General features: G+C 31.4%; 2 protein-coding genes and 1 long non-coding RNA gene across 3 annotated transcripts; all 3 read right to left on the reverse strand.

Moving 5' to 3' along the window:
• Positions 1–613: 613 nt before the first annotated feature.
• Positions 614–1,153, reverse strand: LOC126671304 (uncharacterized). Its single transcript, XM_050365066.1, has 2 exons — positions 1,077–1,153; positions 614–944 (listed from the first exon to the last, which is right to left on the reverse strand). Exons 1-2 carry the CDS (start codon positions 1,129–1,131, stop codon positions 667–669), a joined length of 333 nt encoding a protein of 110 aa, XP_050221023.1. The 5' UTR covers positions 1,132–1,153; the 3' UTR covers positions 614–666.
• Positions 1,154–4,249: 3,096 nt separating this feature from the next.
• LOC126671394 (putative defensin-like protein 265) lies at positions 4,250–4,723 on the reverse strand. Its single transcript, XM_050365160.1, has 2 exons — positions 4,621–4,723; positions 4,250–4,465 (listed from the first exon to the last, which is right to left on the reverse strand). The coding sequence occupies exons 1-2, from the start codon at positions 4,673–4,675 to the stop codon at positions 4,269–4,271; spliced, it is 252 nt and encodes an 83-aa protein (XP_050221117.1). The 5' UTR covers positions 4,676–4,723; the 3' UTR covers positions 4,250–4,268.
• A 13,391-nt stretch (positions 4,724–18,114) lies between these two features.
• Positions 18,115–19,805, reverse strand: LOC126671821 (uncharacterized). The gene is made up of 2 exons (XR_007639136.2): positions 19,632–19,805; positions 18,115–18,362 (listed from the first exon to the last, which is right to left on the reverse strand). It is a non-coding gene; the product is annotated as an uncharacterized LOC126671821 (long non-coding RNA).
• Between the last annotated feature and the right edge of the window lie 739 nt (positions 19,806–20,544).

The raw sequence follows: 20,544 nt of genomic DNA on the forward strand, positions 1-20,544 counted from the left end.
TACGGTTCATCAATTTTATTAGTAGTGACAATTATATCCTAACAATAAATACAAAAAACAAAAAAGCAATGATGAATCTATTTGATAAACAATTAATTCATTAACATATTTTTATATTAAATTAATCTAAAGTTAAAGAAAAAAATTATATATATATAACTTTGTAGAAATTTATGAAAATTCTCCGAATATGGATTAATTTATCATTAAAATAACTTGAAATGCTATTATATTTTGTTTTTATTAATTAGACTTTTTTAAATATAATTGTCATGGCTTGCAACATTAATAGCTCCAAAATGTTAGATATATTTTTTTGGATAAATAATTTTAGATATATTTATAAAAAAAAAAACCGGAAAAAATTAAGTTTTTGGTACCAATAAAACCTAAATCGTTAGATATCTTATCATATTAGTCCCATCTTATTTTTTTCAATGATGGGAAATATTCTTACTATACAATTATGTTTTGGATACTAAAAATACATATTTAACAATTATTAACAAAACATATTTGTAAAAAAAAAAAATCGATAGTCAAATGATAATTTATCAATAGTTTAACATGGTATATGATTATTTTAAGTCTTAAGATATCAATAAGACTGTAAATGATTTTTATTGTTTATTAAATATGTAAGCAAAGACATTGTTTTGATCAGCCTTAGCAACTACAAAAGCAAATGCCCTTCATACAATCTGTGGATCCGCAATTCGGTGGACAAAGTGCTTTACAATCTTTATCAGCACGACATCGCCGGGCATTTTGGTCGGAAAAGTTGTCTTCTTCTGGCCCGCACAGGCAGTTTCCGCCTTTACAACAAGCCTTCTCTTTCGGACAAGAATTATACATGTCGTCCGCATCAGAATCACACCCATCGGCAACAATGGCGCTAGGAGTTGGTTGCTTCACTGCTCTTGAAGCCTTTGTGATTGACATATCTGCAAAATATATTACATTAACAAAATATGTTGCATGAAAATTTTTCGAGTCTTACGTTTTTTTATTTCAGTATTTTCTCGTTTCAGCATTTTTGTTTCGGTATGATATAAGCTGAGAGAGCGTATACTTACAGTAAGATGCTATGATGAAAACAAGGACAGCCATCTTTAGATGAGATTTTGCCATTTCTTTCTTTCCTTAGTTCTTGTTTGTTTAGTGATGTTTGTAAACTATTTTTGATTGGTATATATAGGAAATGAAAAAAAAATTACTCTTTTATTTTAGAATAGAACAGTGTATAATAAACTTTAACAGTTACCGAACTATGTCCTATGTTTCAAATAGGTACTAAAGTTTAAGTTTTTTTTTCTCTTTGATAATCCAATTTTAATTTTAAATTCAATATAAAGTCTGATTTTATTTCGGTGAGTTTTCGCTTATTAAAGTTCACCGTAGCATTCAAAATCAAAGTCTCATTATATTTCAAGAAAGAAGCATTCATTTTAGGCTTAATTTTTTAAAAAACACTCGACCTTTTAACTTTTTTTTAATCCTATCTTGAAGTTGAAAACTGGTTAATTTTATTATATTTCGCATTTTCTCATTATAATTGTACCCTTAAGCATTAAATTGACATTTTCTTATTTAAAAAAAGTTTAGTTCTTCAAAAAAAAAGATCAATTTAATGCAAAAAATGTCAATTTGAAGAAGTCTTTTGTTCTTTTTTCAAATAAAAAAAGGTCAATTTAATATTTAAAAGTACAATTGAAATGAAAAAAAAATACAAAATAGGATAAAATTGATCAATTTTCAACGTTATAACAGAATTAATGAGGGATTAAAAGATCGAGTGTTTTTAAAACATTAAGCCAAAACATTTTCAGAGAATTAGCTAACGAAAGTAAATATTTACTTTTCTTGTTATTTATTTTTGAAATCACTTTTTTTGTTTTTAGTGTTATGTAAAGATCAAATCTTCTATTTTTAGGATTTAATTATGGTGTATGGGTCATACTTTTTCTCTAAACAGGATCTTGAGCAGATAATAAAATGATCTAGAATTAGTAGGTAAAAAGACGAAATAGTAGTATAATTTTGATGGCAAATCTCATTTTAAGGCATCTGTACTTGAAGAGTTTTCTATTTACGGTCCTTATATTATATGTTTTTGCAATTTGCAGTACATTAGATTTCTGCATTTTTATTTTTGCTAAAATCAAGTTCGTACATGCCTGTGAATTAGACTAAAGTTTATTTAATATTTTATAATTATAGCGATTGAATCCATGTAATGTTACTTTTATCAAAATAAGATCACTGAACTTTTATTTTATTAAAACCAAGTCTTTGAATATAATTTTTTTAATAGCCGTATCTTTTAAAAAAAAATACGTAAACATGTTAGCCAATAATTTTAGATGATGATACAATTTAACTAGTTTATCAATGATGCTTCAATTGCAATTTTATGATATGTAATTAAAGAAATAATAAAACTATAAGAAGGTTAAATACATTTTAATAATATCATATTCTTTTATGAAATAAAATTGATCATAAACTTTCAAAAATAAGTACAGTTGAATTTTAAAGTACTAGTTATAGTATTTGAAAAAAAATATAGAATTTTGAATGAAAAGCCCTAATTCGAAGAGATCCCATGTATAATTGGTTAAACTTTTCGAGAACAGAATCCACATCAATGGCACTGTCTAGTGTGAAGAATCCGAAATTTCTATCCAATTTTTCCCTTCTTGCTACAGTTATTTTCCCTACAATATCAAATTTCCTGAAAAGCTTTTGGATGTCAATGTAGAACTAGTTCTCTAGATAATTTTCGAAATACAGTATCGTTAAGACAGTTGAGGTTTCAGGTTGAAGATGGAGATTGTGGTTGATCGGTTCACCTGAGATTGCCTCCGGCGCTGAGGTGGGTTTTTGGTAGGGTTTTGGGAGATTATATTAAAATTATAAAATAAACTAAACTAAAGTTTATGATTTATTTTTCAATTAACACTATTTAAATATATAAAGAATGTCTAAGGACTATTTAAATCCAAACCGTTTTGTTCCTTATTGATTACAATCAAACTTTAATATTTTTTAATTATATGAAAAAGTATATAATATTTTTTAATTTAGACTTTAAATTGGATAATAGTAATAATAATCTAAAAATTAGGTAAGAATAATAATTCATTATGAATAAATAAATTTTTTTAATAGTAATTTGAAAATGTTAAAATTTAATGTTAATTCTATAAATAAGTTAAATATATAAATTAGTAATATATAGTCCTTTTGTTCACAAAATATAGATTATTTGACTTACACATACTTTGAAGTTTTTAGTTTGTTTAGCTAGAATTATACTATTTACATATATATAATACACTGATTAAATAATTAATGCATTCATATTTTCAATATATTTTTTTAATTACTTATTCAAAATGATTAATAAACAGTATATAAAATTATTTTAAATATTAAACTATAAAAATAATTAATTATTGTTGCTATCAACGACATAACAATTCAATTTAATTGACTAAAATTAATTCACTTTAATTGACTAAAACTAATTCAATTAAAGGTATTTTAGATATTTATTTATTTAACTAATTTCTAAAAATAAAAACAAATCTATAATTTGGTGCCCTTAAAATAAAAACCAGCTTATTTTTTATAAATAGAGGGAGTAATATTTACTAATTCTATGATGGCAAAGGACAAATGAATCAATTGGTTATGCAATTTTACGTTTTCAATTAATATTATATCCCAATTACAAAAAGAATTAATTATATCCCAACTACAAAAAGAAAGATGAACGGTTTAATGATAAAAATATAAAATCTATATATATTAATGATAAATTACTTCATATTTTGGACAAAAATTAATAAAAATGTAAGTAAATTTTTTAATACAAACAAATTGAGGATATTTTAAATTTTTATGAGTTCTATCAAATGGAATAATTTATAAAGAAAATATATTAAAGACCAAAATACATTTTATTTTTACCAATTAAACGAATCTTTTTATTTATATTTTAGATATTAACTGATGCAAATCATAAAATTGTATGACCAAATAGAAAGTAGCGAGATTGACTTGCCTAAATTAAAATGTGAACAATTACAATCCACGAGGTTATTTAAATTTGTTTTAGATAGGAATGCTTATTTTTGTAGTGAGTGATCGCGGGATTAAAAGAATTACACACAAAAAAAAACATAAATAATTATCCAAAGCCAAAAATGCCATAATAAATAAGAAAATTTAAAGAAGAGCTTTATTGATTAATAACTGATAAATTAGGCGGAAGGTGGTGGTGGTGGGTGACAATCTTTACACCAGCAAGTACCACGAATACATTGGTGGATTGTACAGTCAGGGGGACACATTGGGTCCTTACAATCATTGTCATTACGGCATGGACTCACCCATTCCGGCACTTCTTTTGCTGATACTTTTGATGCCACATCTTCCGTCGCATTTGACAATAACATGCCTGCAATATTTTTATTTTATATCAGCCGCGGTATACTAGAAAATAATTTATAAAATAAAACGAATATGATGTAATATAAATGAATTTAATTTTTAAATTCAATATCAATAATACAATTTTTATTTTTAAAAGTGTATAGATAAATATATACTTACAGTAAGATGCCATGAAAAAAACTAGGAATGCGATTTTGAGGTATGATTTTGCCATTCTTCTTCCTGTTTTGGAGATGGATACTTTGCTAAAACTATAATCTGATTTAGGGTGTGTTTGTGTTTGAAATGCCAATTAATCAGGGTGGTATTTATAGGCCAAGGAAAGTATCAATTAAATCTAATTAGGAAACGTTAATTCAATTTTAAGTATTGTATCAATTAGCATTCATGATAAAAATACGGTTATATTATATTGCTATTAATTAGAGATTTGTTTCCATTTTATTTGGTCAGGATCTTGGATTTTAATATTGAAAAGAACGGAAAAACGTATAAAAACCCTACAGATCTTGTTTTCATATAAATTCTTGCAATGTTTGAATGTCCAAAATGAAAATGTGAGAAATAATAGTTAAGTGAATCGTGTAAAGAATATACTTATTCCATTGATGGCGTAATTGATATCTAAAATAGGTAAGAATACAAAATTAAGGATTTATTTAGTTGAAATGTTAAAGGAAAATATATTTTTTCTTACTTTAAATTATTTTAATATATTCAATTCCAAAAGCATCATGTTATCAATAACTATTTATATAGACTATGTGCACCACGACATCTCCGTCTGTAAATAAAGCTAATAAAATTAAAAACAATAGTGAATTAAATCACGTTATTGATATTATTTAATATTTTATTTTTATATTATGTCTACAAATACTATGTAAAAATTTGTCTATCATCATATGTATAACCCACTTAAAATTACAAATCATGGAAAATTCTTTACTAAATCGAGTTAATAATTTATTTGTTGAATATTCATAAAAAAAAAAATTATTTGTTGAAATCTTATTTAGACCTGATTCATGAAAGATGCACGAATCTAACCAATCAGATAATATATTTATATAATTGAGAGGAATAAAGTAATATTTTTATAAATTTTAACTAATTTAATTCAATTTTAAAATTACTTTTTGGGTTCACTAGTTGTTTTTTTTAGTCAGTTCCATCGGAATTCATCTTAATTAATAGAATTTGTAGGTTTACATAAAACTCCTTCTAATGAAGTATTGCGAGTTTTCCCAAAAACGGCGCCAATAGATGGATTGGTGAGCTTCACGATAAAACAGGGTAAAGCGCTTATCGGACGGTGGTGGCCGATTAGCTCTCTGATACTTAAGTCAATGTTGAGTTTACGGGAAAATATTTATATCAAATTCAGTTATATGTGTAGGCAATACCTCAGTTCTAGTTATGAGTGAAAATCTGGTAGAATTCTAAAAGAAAAGAGATTCCTTTGATCCTTTCCGGAAGTTGGATCTAAATAGGAGAAAGAGTCTTATTCAGGGCGTATTTTTTTATAAGAATGCATCCTATTTAAAAGAGAGTCCTAAATAAGTAATTTGTTCGTATTATAATTTAGTCTCGGATAGGAGACTATCTTCAATCCTTATAGAAAATTTAGATCTTCTAAAATTTTCCTTCTTTATCATTGCTATAGTCAAGTTGATTCGATCTCTTAATGAGAAATATTTAATTTTCTTTAGTAATCGAATTCTGGAGGATTCGGCTATCATTGTTTTGGGCGTATCTTAACTTTATTCCCTAGCCGATAAATCTAATAGGATTCGCCTTGGGTGTTTGGGATTCTCTCTAATTTAATCGTTCTGTGTTTAAATTTTTTATCGAATTATCTTGAGATTCGATTTATCAGTATCGTATGGAAAATGAATTTCCTTCAATTACAGATATTCATCGACTCGTAAAAATCACATGGCATAGCCATCACTTGGAATAAAATCCCTTAGAATAGTGAAAGGTACTATATTTAACTAATGGTTAAGAGGGTGTTGGCTTTTTTTATACACAATACTTTATATAGTACCTTTTTTTCTCTATTTTCAAGAGATGTCTCTCATTATCATTATTAGAGAAAATTATGCTCAAATTTTTGAAGTATATTATAATTAATAGTAAATATTTTTATTTTACAATTTATTTAATAGTTCTTCAATTTTAATTTTGTTAACTGAGAGACCATTCAATTAATTTGGAGATCAAATCGTTTAAGAAATTAAAAGTTTGATACCAAATTGTCTAAAAATAAATATCGAAATTAACAGAGGGATTTAATAGTTAACAAAATTGAAACTGGAAAATTATTATGTATAATTTTAAAATAAAAACTATCAAACTGTTAATTATATTATACATGAGAGAGCTTAGCAAAATTTTATCTTATTATTATTTTGCTCATAATACTTTTTTTAAGGATTTTATTCATAGTATCTGATGTTGCATCAACTTTTTTTTAAAATGCCTTCTATTTTATAATCAAAAGAATCTTGATTCTTAATGTGCCTAATACAAAAGTCTTTAATTAATTTATTACATTTTTAGACAACAATTATTTACATGAAATTTTGACATAATAAAAATAATAAAAATGTATACAACAACGTGAATCCATACATTAATACTTATATAAAAAATTAAAATAATTTACCAAAAAACATTATAGCTTTATCAATTTAAATCCATTTTATTGAATGACTTCTTTAAAATGGATGAATTTTTGTAAAAAATTGACTAATTAATATATCATTTGATCTAAAAAAAAATTACATAATGGTGTCGTTTGACTTAAAATAGTTAAAAAATAGTGGCACAAACTATTAATCGATTGTTAAACTAATTTCTTTAAAATTTATTTCGTATAGTTTGAAGGGCGCGTGAGACGTTTTTCATCACCAAAAAAAAGATTATCATCCTGGTACATAAATTATTTTCCAAAATTTAATACCTTCACTTTGGTCAATTAAAGTTAAATATATTTTAAAGAAAAATAAAAATTACATCAAATTCATCCTAAATAGGTTAAACTTTAAATTGTAAATCTATCCGACTTATAATTAAATTTAATATAAATACTCTTGTTGTTAGGAAAATTTATAAACCAAAATTATCATTGGGTCTCTCAACAACAACGACGAAAAAGCTAGGTTTGTCTTCCATTTATATTTCGATTATAACCATATTATTATTATTATTGAAGATATATAGAAAGGATTTTTTTTTTTTTTTGGTGCAAGAGGGGAGGCAGCAAGCCTACAAAGAACTAAACATTACTTCTAACATTACGACTATAACTAACTCCTTGGGCATCATGGTTTAGCCACTGACGAAGGCTCGGAGGAGGAATGTCATGCCACTCAATCCCTATCGTGTTGTCCATCCTCAACGATGCTAGATGATCAGCAGCTGCATTTGCTTCTCTGTAAACATGAATAATGAACAAAGGATCATTTTACCCCCTCAACTTGGCACAAAGTATCAAAAAAGTCCAAAGCTGTAAAACGGGATCACTTTTACCCTGAACTTGTCAAATTTTGGTCAAAAACACCCCTCCCCACTCTCAACTCAGAGAGTGAGACACACTCTCCGGTTTTAATGGTGGTTTTTTTTTTTCTCAAGGTGGTTTTTGATGATGAAAATTTTAAATGATTTTAATTTTTTTTAATCTTTCAAATTAATACATATAATTTAAAAAAAGACAAAATTACTTAAATTCAACAAATAATAAATTTTAATTTAATTTATATATTAATTATTAAAAAAAATTAAAAATAAAATCGTAAAAAGTAATCTTTATACAAAAAGAAAAACGATTTATACAATAACCTTAATAACCTATCGTCAAAGAAAAATTAAACTATCGGAATCGTCGGAACAGACCCACTGGGTCAGTTCATACGGAAAAAAATGAACAGACCCAGATGGGTCTGTTCATCAGAGACCGGCGAGGACTGCTCCTCGCCTCTCACATGTACACGAAAAGAAAAAGATAACAAACCAAACTTAAAAAAAACAAAATTAACATGAACAGAGCATAACTGAAGCTTTTAAATTCATCTTCATATTTGAATACCATGAAAAATTTACAAACCAAAATTAGGAAAACAAAGCACAAAGCTAACAAAGGCTGTATCTTTTTCTCGCCCAAATCCATGAAAAATAAAACAAAAAAATGACAGCCCCCTAGCAGATCCTTCAACGGAAGCAGCTTCTTCATCTTTTTTTTTGTTTAATCAACCCCCGTATCAATTTCACTCACCTCCGTTCTATCTTCGCCATACAAGCACCAAAAATCTACTCATTTAACTCTAGAGGAAGCCCATACGGCGCAACCAACAGACCCGGTACAGCAGTAGAGAGTCGCGATCACGGAAGCAACTTCTCCTTCCTCTTCACGAACAGCTGCTAGCGACGGTGTTTTAACGAAGAAGGAAGGCAAGGATGGGTGCAGGTGATGGGTTTTGGTTGAAGGATGGGTGGAGGCGATGATTTTGGTTGGTGGATGTGGAGGCCATGAATTTTAGATTATGAAATAATGAGTAGGGTTATAATGATAAGTACAAATTGGTCCCTAGTTTTATTAAAGTTTAATTATAGTTAATTAGTATTTAATTGTGATTAATTAAAATAAATTAAAATTTTATAAAACCCACTCTCCAATTAAGATGCCATGTCAGCATAGGGGTGTTTTTGATCCGGTTTTGACAAGTTCAGGGTATAAGTGATCCGGTTTTCCAGCTTTGGACTTTTTTGATATTTTGTGTCAAGTTGAGGGGGTAAAATGATCCTTTGTTCCATGAATAATCTTCACCTCCCAATTCCTATTAATCAAGTTCTGAATAGCATTAAGCAAATTGGAGTACCCAGCAGCTTCACTCGAGTTCGAATTTATCTTCTCTACAACTAGACTGTTATCTACTTCTACCAACACTTTTGGAGCTTGCAAATTCCAAGCCAAAATCAAACCATGGAAAACTCCCCTGTATTCAGCTCCAATGACCGAGTCCATACCGATGCCCAATGTAAAGCTGCCTAGCCAATTCCCCGCATCATCACGAGCTAAACCTCCGGCTTTAGCATACCCAGTGTTCTGATTAAAAGCTCCATCTGTGTTCACTTTAATCCACCCCGGAGGCGGTCTCTGCCAACTAATCATAATGTGTCTGCAGATTTTAACATTACTTTCTTGCTTCTGATTATTGGCAATGGTCATAGAGATATAATGAACTCTATTCTTTATATCGCTCAAAATTAACCCAATCTGAGAATTGAACCCTTCAAAGACTAACTTATTCCTCCATATCCAGATGCTCCAAAGAGTAACCCCGAACGTATAGATCCAGTCCTCCCTTCCACTGCCATTAAACGACCCCTTCAAATTTCTTTCAAACCAGTTATCAAAATCCATGGCGAAGAAAGAAATCCTTTGCTCAGGCGAGATAAGCCGCTTCCAAAGGAGTTGAGAGTGAAAACATTCCCTGAATACATGATCTCTAGATTCAGCTGCAACCTTACATCTAGGGCAAACATCAACACTGGTTAAGTGACGACGGCAGCGTTCCTCATTAGTTAAGACTTTCTCATGGGCCACAAGCCAAAGGAAATACCGAATTTTTTCAGGCCCAGTCCACTCCCAAATCATATTCCAACGAGGATTATCATCAAACTCATCATGACCAGCAATAGTTTTATAAGCTGATTTAGTAGAGAAATTACCTGAGCTGGAGAACCCCCAAAACATGATATCAGTACCATTTCCAGATTTAGGCGGAATAATATTAGCAATTTTAATCAACGCTGAATTAGGGATATAGTTAGCAAACTTCGACCACCACCAACAACCATTAATGTCAACATACGACTCAGTTGTAGAGTTCAACTCCGATGTAGGAATAGGATCAGTAACACACCGGGCTAAGATAGTACCATCTCCAATCCATGGATCTAACCAGAAACGAGCCGTCGCTCCATCACAGAGGGCCCATCTCACTCCTGCATGCAAATTACTCCAAATTTTACTAAGGGATTGCCATAAATGAGATGAACCATAAATGCTTGGCAAAGGGAGGCTCCAGTCATCAGAGACTTTATATTTAGCCCGAAGAATTTTAACCCAGAATAAATCTTTGTCCGTTAAAATTTTCCAGCCGACTTTCATAAGGAGAGCTTCATTCATCAATCTCATGTTCTTATGCCCCAGGCCACCTTTAGACTTTGGCTTCTGAATGATGTCCCATTTAACCAGATTAATCTTTTTAGTTTCTGTTGTAGACCCCCAAAGAAATTTCCTACACTTCATCTCAATCTCGGCACAAGAGTTTTTAGACAAAGCAGTCGTTTGCATCGTATAAATTGGGATAGCTGCCAATACCGAATTGATAAGCGTAGACCTCCCTGCTAAAGATAATGATTTAGCATTCCAGTTAGAGAGTCTTGCCTTAATTCTATTAATCACCCCAGCTGAATGGCGCTTAGTAAACCTGCCATGTAACAGCGGAACACCCAAATACTTGCCCAGATCCTCCGTCATCACCACACCAAGTTTATTAGCAAGAATAACCTTAGTCGCATTCGGAACATTCCCAGAGAATAACACTTTGGTCTTGTCTTTGTTGATCTTTTGCCCTGAGGAAACACAAAACTCTTCCATGATATTATTAATAAGGTCTACTTGATCCACAGATGCCTCCGCAAAAAGGAGTAAGTCATCCGCGAAAAAAAGGTGAGATAAGCCTGGGCAGTGCCGACCCATAAGTAAAGGCTTCCATTTCTTATTAACACAATCCCGAATTATCATCTGAGCCAACCTTTCAATGCAAAAAACGAATAGGTAGGGGGATATAGGGTCCCCTTGACGAATACCACAAGACGGATTAAAAGCTTTTAGAGGAACTCCATTCCAAAGAATGCTCATGGAGGAAGTAGAAATGCAGTTCATGATGACAGAGATAAGGAAAGCAGGAATTCCAATATCTTCCAGAGTATCCCGAAGGAAATCCCAAGAAATCCGATCATATGCTTTTTCAAGATCAATTTTAATCACCATATACCCCTTCTGACCCTTTTTCTTCCGCATAGAGTGTAAAGCCTCCTGAGCCAAAATGATATTATCCGTTATTTGCCTCCCCTCCACAAAACTCGTCTGAGCCGGACCAATCACCAAAGGCATAATTCTCTTCAAACGATTAGCTATAAGCTTTGTTATAATCTTATAAAGAACATTACAAAGACTAATAGGTCTAAAACTCTTAAGAGAATCTGGAAAATCACATTTTGGAATAAGAGTAATGAGAGTTTTATTCAACTCCATAGGAATTTGCGTGCCGTTAAAGATGTCATGAACAAAATTGCAGATTTTACCTCCAACCGTAGCCCATTGGCTTTGGTAGAAAAGCGCATGGAGACCATCTAAACCCGGAGCCTTCAATGGCTGCATACTCCAAAGGGCATTTCTGATTTCCTCATCTGTAATACTCGCCTGCAAACGATCTTGAAACTTCTTCTCCATAACTGGAAAGTTCCCACGGCAATTAAGAGGAATAAAAATGTTATCATTTCTAGAAAACAAGCCTTTAAAATACTCCACTGCCATGACCTTCAACTCATCCTGAGAATCAATAATCAGCCCCGCCTCATTCTTAAGAGCCCATATTTTATTCTTTCTTCTCCGAGCCGAGACACGCTTGTGGAAAAAAGCCGTATTCCGGTCTCCATCAGAAACCTCCTCACAGCGAGATTTTTGAATCCAAAGAAGCTCTTCTTGGTAGAGAGTATCATCTAGCTCACGTCTCAACTGCTCTTCTAAAACATTAAGCCTCTGATTATAGTAATTTTCCTTAGCACGTTGGATGCCTCCAAGTCTGGCTAAGAGACGATTCTTCCGATAGAAAATATTGCCAAAAACCGAGTAATTCCAGCTTCTCATCTTCTCAGTGATCTCAGAAACAGCCTCAACAATAGGTGCATTTAAGTTCCAATTATCATCAACCATTTTACCAAAGCTCTCGTCGCTCAACCAAGAAGCCAAGAAACGAAAGGGTTTCTTAGCGGTATTCACATGCACATGCACATGCTTGCCGAATTGCAAAAAAATAGGGCTATGATCAGAGTGTATACGGGGGAGATGAGTAACATAGTGATTAGGAAAAGCATTGGCCCACAAATCATTGCAGATATAACGGTCTAACCTTTTTAAAAGGTTCCCTCTACGCCAAGTAAAGGGAGAACCACGAAAGCCCAAGTCTAACAAATCAAAATCATCCACCCATTTCTTAAACAGCGGGCAAGAACCACTACGACCTCGAGCCCCTCCTCTTCTTTCAAAATCATGAAGAGCCGCATTAAAATCACCACCAATGAGCCAAGGTTCTGTAATCGTACTCGCTAAAGAACTAATATCATCCCAAAAACCTCTGCGAAGGCTAGCATTCGGGTTCGCATATACAATCGTCGCCAAGTAAACATTGCAACCATCTGAAACCCGGAGGTGAACAAAGTGTTTATTATTCTCTAAGATCGAAACCCTCACATTTTCTTTCCACAACACCCAAATGCCTCCCGAAAAACCTGTTGCTTCAATTCTGTGAGAAAAGGGAAAACCACTGCGCTTAATAAAGATATCAGCATTATGGCCGCTGACTCTGGGCTCTAAAATACCCACCACATCAAAATTATACTTAGAACAAAAATTATTGAACACTCTAAAAAACTCTTTCGAGCCCGCTCCCTGAGTATTCCAAACAAGAATTTTATTTTTATCCGTCATAAGAAAAAGTAATAAAGAGATAGAGAAGCCCAAGAAGGGAGCAATCATTCGATAACGACGTCCATACCGTCCCCATTAGAATTAAGAATGGGATTCACAGTGTCCATAACCGGGTAGTCAACATACATATCATCACTTTGGGGATTCACCTCAGGAACTTCAATAGGTACATCAGATTTGCTATTTCCCTTCTTCCTCAAGCTTGCCAAGAGCTCATCCGGAGGATCAGGATCTGTAACAACCTCATCATCAATTAACATGCTATTATCGATTTGAGTATTCTCATCAACTGCAATATAGGGAGTTGGTTGGACTTGAGAATTAAACATGACAGTTACGACAGAGTGTTTAGAGGCATCCAGGGAAGACTGGGCTTTAGTGACAATGAACTTTTTCTTCTCCACTTGGGCCTGAATGTTAGCCACATCAGCAAGGGCTTTTCTGGGGTTACTTTTTGCATTAGCATGTATAGGGGCAGATATGTCATTTGCAGCATGGGAATTACTCCTCACCGTGGAAATTTTCTTAGCAACCCTATTTTCTTTCATCTTGGAACTTTCCGCATAATTAGCATCCTTGCTAGCTAAAAGATCACTACCCGGATTTTCACCTCCACCCTCTGAATTCAACGCATCGAATCTGTTATTCTGTATATTACTTTCCATACCAGGATCAGAAATCTTCCCCTTTCTAACATTATTCTTATTGCCTCCAAACTTACCATATCTACTAACCATCATCCATGGCCCAAAACTAGGGTTACCATCTCTGTCTTCTCTACCATTTTTCTCATCGTTCTTTTCACTGTTGACCACTCCCGGAGCACTGGCCGGAACTTTTTCAACCGGATCCTTAATTTTGTGTGGGCATAGATCCTTAACATGACCAAACCTTCCACATTCAAAGCAGATTCTAGGGAGGCACTCATATTCAACAAATTGAACATTTCCATCGAGACGGAATTGGGAAACCAGAGGTTTTTTAAGGTCGAGCTCCACTGCAATTCTAGCGAACTTCCCTCTCTCCGCCGCCTCAGTGCAGTAGTCAATCTTAACAACTTTTCCTACCACAGTCCCAATGTGTCTTAGCACTTTTTTATTATAATAATGAATCGGCATGCGAGGGAGGCGAATCCAAGCATTAATAAATCTAATCCGATCATTTGTGACATCAAATTCAGGGTGCCAAGCTTGCACAGAGAGGTAGTGTCCTAGCATCACCCAAGGGCCACCGGTGATGACAGATTTCATATCAAGCCCATTCCGGAACCGGACCAGAAAGTAGTCATTCTCCAAATCAATAACATCAAAAGCTTCCACAAAATTCCATAAATTCTCCAATCTGTTACAAAGGTTTCGATACCCGATTGGTCTTCCCAAGAGTTTCACAACAACTGTCGATCGCCACTGCTTGGACAGTTCCGTCCTGATCTTATCAGAGAAATCAATGGCGGGCATGCCATCCCCACTACCGAAAATAACGTCCTCCTCCTCCACCTCAAAATCATCTACATCTCCAGCTATATATTCCTCACGGTCTTTATTGTTCTGTAATACCTTATCCTTAAAGGACATGGCACTCGTAGGGTTATCGTCCTCCCCCTCCCTGAATTTTGCCTTCTTAGTTGTCCTGTCATCGGCGGCCGGCGCACGAGATTCTTTCAAAAGAGAGTCGCTCATCAGAGAATGTTATAATATGTTTTGAGAAAGGATTATTAATTAAACATAAATTTGGCTCATATCAGCCTGAAATTTTAGTTCAGGGACCGGGTGGTGGATGAAGACGACGGAAAACACATTTACAATGAAGATTTGTCTGACAAATGCAACGGTCACAGAAGATACATTTGTTACCCACACAATCTGCTGTTGTATTGCATCCAAATGACAGTACAGGTCCTAATCTGTTAATTCCATTATCATCACCCTCCCCACCAGCACCAAAACATTCTTTATCTGCACATATATAATAGTAAATCATTTCATATCAGTTATTTGAAGAGAAATTGTAAAACAAATGATGAATTTTAGCGTATTTTATAATTTTAATATAATTTTTTTAATTTTGTCAAATTCAAAATAAACGCAGTCATATTTTACTATTCAAAATATTGTGTAAATTTTTTATGAAAATAAATTATGTATGCGGGAATAGTGTCATGGTATATAGTGTGGTGCCATATATTCTGGCGTCTACATTATTATTATTTTCATAAAAAAAATTGCATAGTGCTTCGTATTTTAAATTTTAAAATTGTGTTTAAGTTGCTAAAGTTAAAAGTTCATGTTAAAATTTAAAAGTACGCTAAAATTGATAATTTATTCTAAAATTAACCCATTAGTTTATTAGTAAGGATAAGGAAAATATTATATTAGTAGGGGTGATGAAATAATCAATTTGGTTAAAAAAACTACAATTCAATCAAAACTAAACTTTTAATATATTTTTTAACAAGTTAGTTTATTAATCTAGTTAAACTGATAAAAATATAAGGAACAACTTTTTAAATAAAGAAATATAAAATTATTTGGTAAACTCGATTAATTGATTTTTGAAAACTTTTAATTGTAATCATATTAAAATAATTTATCGATCAAACCCAACTAACCAAAATAATTAAACAAACTAAAAACATTAATTGAGGTTAACCGAAATATTTCTATTAAATATATATTAATTGGATTTAACCGTTCGGATGATCACTCGTTGTATATTACCGTCAAACTGAGAGAGAAAAAAGAGTGTGCGTATGTGTGACAGGGAGAAACTTACAACATCCAACAAGTAGTAGAGCAACGAAGAAGGCTAGCTTCAACGAAGTGTTAGCTGCCATTGATTGATCTCTTTTAGTTTTGCAATACACAATAACAAGAAAGTCATTGTTATTTGGTGAATTAAGCTACATTATTGCTGATATATATAGATCACCAAAATGAAGGTGTAGTGGGTTGACAATGTTATTGTACTTTGGATTTTGTAGATGCTATCATAAATCATTGCTTATCCACATTCACTTTTTCTTTATAAAGAATCTTATTCATTTAAGTACTCTGGACTCTGGTAGTATGTCTAAATAAAATGTGTGCATTATAAATTATTTTGAGGAAATTATCCTTGAAAAGAGGTAATTTATGCAAGAAATCCATGAATTAAGAATCAAAGAAAATTGCAGAAAAACAAAAAAAAAATATGTCAAATTGGTCCTTATTCGTGAATTCGTAGTTTTTTCATTTTTCAAGACTTCAAATGAGAAAGTGTTATTTACATAATTAAATTAGACATCCTCATATTTCCGAAACAACAAACATTACATCATTCAGAGTTATCTATCTCAGCCTATCAAGTTTTGAAAATTGGCAAACTGTGCATTACATTTGCTCACTTGCAGATTTGATCTTTCTCTATTAATTTGATATTTCGGAAAATTTAGAGATATATGATGAATTTGTGTTCATAAAATATAAACTAAACATTTCAGAATATTCAATGAATTAAGAATCAAGTTATATGGAGGTGTGTGGAAAGACTTGTGATTTTTTGAAGTTAGTAGTGGCGCTGAAGAGCAATCCTGCAGAGGAAGCAAATCCTGCCGAACGACAGGATCATCAACTTGGCATGATTCATCTCTGGAAAACAGCCATGCCGAGCTAAACAACTCCCTTCGGGAAGGAGGATACCTCATCTCGGCAGGATTGCCATGTGAGTAGAATTTGACTAACAATTTATATAAAACGCGTTAAATTTATCGTGACTCAATTCTAATTCGACCCGAACTTCTTTTACAACATAAAAGGTGGAATATTCTACTTCTAGAAGATTGAGAACATTAAAAATCAAAATCAAAATTGAATTAGGAGTGTTTTTCTACATATTCAACACTCAATCCTAATCCTAAAAGGAGAATGATTCAGCGCAAAAATTCAACCTTCAAAACTATTATAAATAAAGTTCAGTTCAAGGCTATGTGATTAGTTAGTTAGACTTAGTCTTAAGTCTAGTTTTTCATTGTTTGAGCTTTAGAAACAATCGTTTTAAAGTAATTTTGTTTTCGTCCTTAGTTTATGCTTTTTGCGGATTAAAGTTTCTAAATGTGGAACTCAAGCTATTATGTTCAGAATATTTGCAGGTTTTAATTCAAAGTTTGTTATTTCTTTTATTTGTTTAATTATGTTGGTTGATTTAGTTATGTCCAGCTAAATAATTGACTTAGGATATTGTGAGTGGTATGGATGCATGATTTAATTCTGAAAACTAATTTACATATATGAAAACTAATTTACAAATATTTATGCATTAACGCAATTCTTTGTTATTGAGTTTAATGCTCGTAATTACTCGAAGTTAGATTAAATTGTGAGAATGGAATTTAAGTGATTTAATTGGAAGAGCACAAAACATGAGTCAACCCACCTTTTTTGTATTATGTGATCTATGTGGATAACTAATCGTTAATGCTTTGATTCTAATTATGATTATTTTTTATTGCTCTATAACCCGTGACATAAAAATAATTTGAGGCAATTATGTTATAAATGATAGACTACCGGCCCGAAAAATGGGATTAGTCATTTTCGATCTATCTTCCACTGTATGTAATAACTAAAATTGATTGATTTGAATTGGATTTTTAAGGCATTGAGAATTCATACGAAAATAATATTCTAGGTTATTTGTTATTATTATTAATTTATATTATTTATATTTTCTGTTTTTATTAATTTAATTAAAAAACTCAAAAATATCTAATATTCGTTAGTTCAAATAATAATTAATTATTTTATTAAGTACAATTCTTTGTGAGTTCAACTCTTATTTATTATTATATTATTTGTTTTATTGATATTATTCGCTTACAATTTTGAGTATCATTTACTCTTATAATCATAATTTTTCATATTATTCCTCATTTATTAATACAATCATATTGAATGGCCTCATCATGATTCATGCTTTTTCAGCAGTGTGGATCACTAAGAGCAAGTACATTTGAATTTTTGGCAAGTGCAATGATCACACAAGCATTTGTTTTTACTCTTACAATTAGAATCCTTTCTGCAATGGAATGAAATTACAGGTCCCAGTCTGTTCTTATAAATATCAGCTACCATATGCCCATCTGTACATACAAATCATTTTCACTTACGTAAAATAATAAATATATAAAAGTAACATATCAGTTAATGTAAAATTAAATTAAAAAAAGTTAACAGAAATAGAGCCAGAATAATATACTAAAAGAGCCTACATATTTCGCACAGATTTAGTCTAATAGTCTAAATTTCAGTCATCTGACGCCATGGTCGTGAGTTCAAACTCAGGCTACACCATTCCTAATAAACAGAGTGATTGGAACTAGACTACTGGTCATTATAGTCCAGAATTATTAGAGTGAATTCTCATTACAAAAATATGATTTGAAAATAGTTGGTTCAGTTTTGAAAATATGATTTTTTTTTTCATACATTTCCGTTCGGTTCGATTTTGAACTTTAAAAAACCAAAAAAATCGAAAAATCGATATATTTAAAATTTATTGATTTAAAAAAAAAAGTTACTATGATTTTATTAAAAATAAAACTATGTCCTTTTATATTTAAACGTTATAGTGCATAAGACATTATAATGTGACTTAGATTTAGTTTTTAAATTTAAATTTTCCATTTTTTTATTTTTTTTATTTTTATGAGTAAATTCTAAAAAAAACATATTTCGGTAAAACTAAAAACGAACCATACCAAACTGAATTTTTTTGGTTAAAATTCCGACTGGTTTGTAAATCTTTAAAAACTATATCTGTTTTGATAATTTTACTTCCGAACCAAACCAAAAAAAAAAAAACAAATGCACACCCCTATATTTTTTACATACTAAAGATTGCCATCATTTTAATGACATGTCATTACGTGATAAGCTTAGTCCATGGATGACGTGGTGGACTGAGTCTACCTAAGAATTTCTCATATATGAGATGTCCCCCGTTACTGAAAAAAATCTTAGTTTTTGAACTATGCCGCATAGTCAAATAGGCTCAATTGTCATTTCATATGAATTAATTAAGTAATTACTAATGAAAAGATAATACTAGTAGAGATGATCAAACAGTCTATTCGGTTAAAATCGGATCGAGTCGATTAAAATTAATTTTTTAAAATATTTTTAATTATAATCAAGTATTTGGTTAATTCAATTAAAACCAATAATAAAAAATTAAAAATTAAATGCTTTTTGAAACTTTTTAACCTTAATCAAACTAGAAAATTTCTTGATCAAACTAAATTAATTAGATTTTTTTATTGAAATAAATCAATTAAACCTGTTAATTAGATTTAATCGTTTGAATGATCACACACTATATGTTAATGTCAAATTGAGAGAGAGAAACTTACAACATCCAACAAATAGTAGAACAACGAAGAAGGTCAGGTTCAATGAAGTGTTAGCTGCCATTGATTAATCTCTTTAAGTTTTGCAATCCACAAGAACTATTAAATTTAAGTGTTTGTTTTTTGGTGAATTAAGCACAATATTGCTCTCCCTCACACACACACATAAATTAAGGTGTAGTGTGTTGACAATATGATCACTGTTAAATAAGCACTTATTTAGAGGTTAGTTAGTTAGTTAGTTAGTGTTTCAGGTTGTTTTAGATTGTGTTTAATATGCATGTTTTCTTATTTAGTAGTTTTCAATCTTTGTTTATTTTATTTACAAGTTTTAATGTAATCTATGCTTATTTTTTTATTTTTCAGATATATCTTACTAATTGAGCCATAACTTGAGTCAAGAGTGATAAGGATAACTTCCTACTGATAAGGATAACCATTACACTTGTATAGTTTGATACAACTACATAACCCTTTGTATTTATCTAGTAGTATTTGTATAGCTCTAGAACTACAACTCCTGTAATCTGTATAAGTACAACGTTATTCATTGAATGAAGCAACTGAGTTTACCACACTTTCATGGTATCGGAGCAGGTCAGGGCAAACAGCCAACATTTTTTTTCTGTGAAAAACTAAACCATGTCTACACAGGCAATCACTTCCGCACCATCATCTTTTGCTGCTCTTCCCCCAATGAACCTTGCTTCTCAAATAACCTTGAAACTTACCTCCACCAATTATCTGCTATGGCAAACTCAAGTTCTACCATTGTTACGATCTAACAACCTTTTTCATCATATTGATGGTTCCGCAAATCCTCCATCATCATCAACTACAACGGGATCTCCAAATCCAGAATATTTGGAATGGTATAAGAGAGACCAGCTGGTTTTAAGCTGGATTGTGTCATCTC

Source organism: Mercurialis annua, linkage group LG3 (genome assembly GCF_937616625.2).
Source record: "Mercurialis annua linkage group LG3, ddMerAnnu1.2, whole genome shotgun sequence".
NCBI classification, from domain to species: domain Eukaryota; kingdom Viridiplantae; phylum Streptophyta; class Magnoliopsida; order Malpighiales; family Euphorbiaceae; genus Mercurialis; species Mercurialis annua.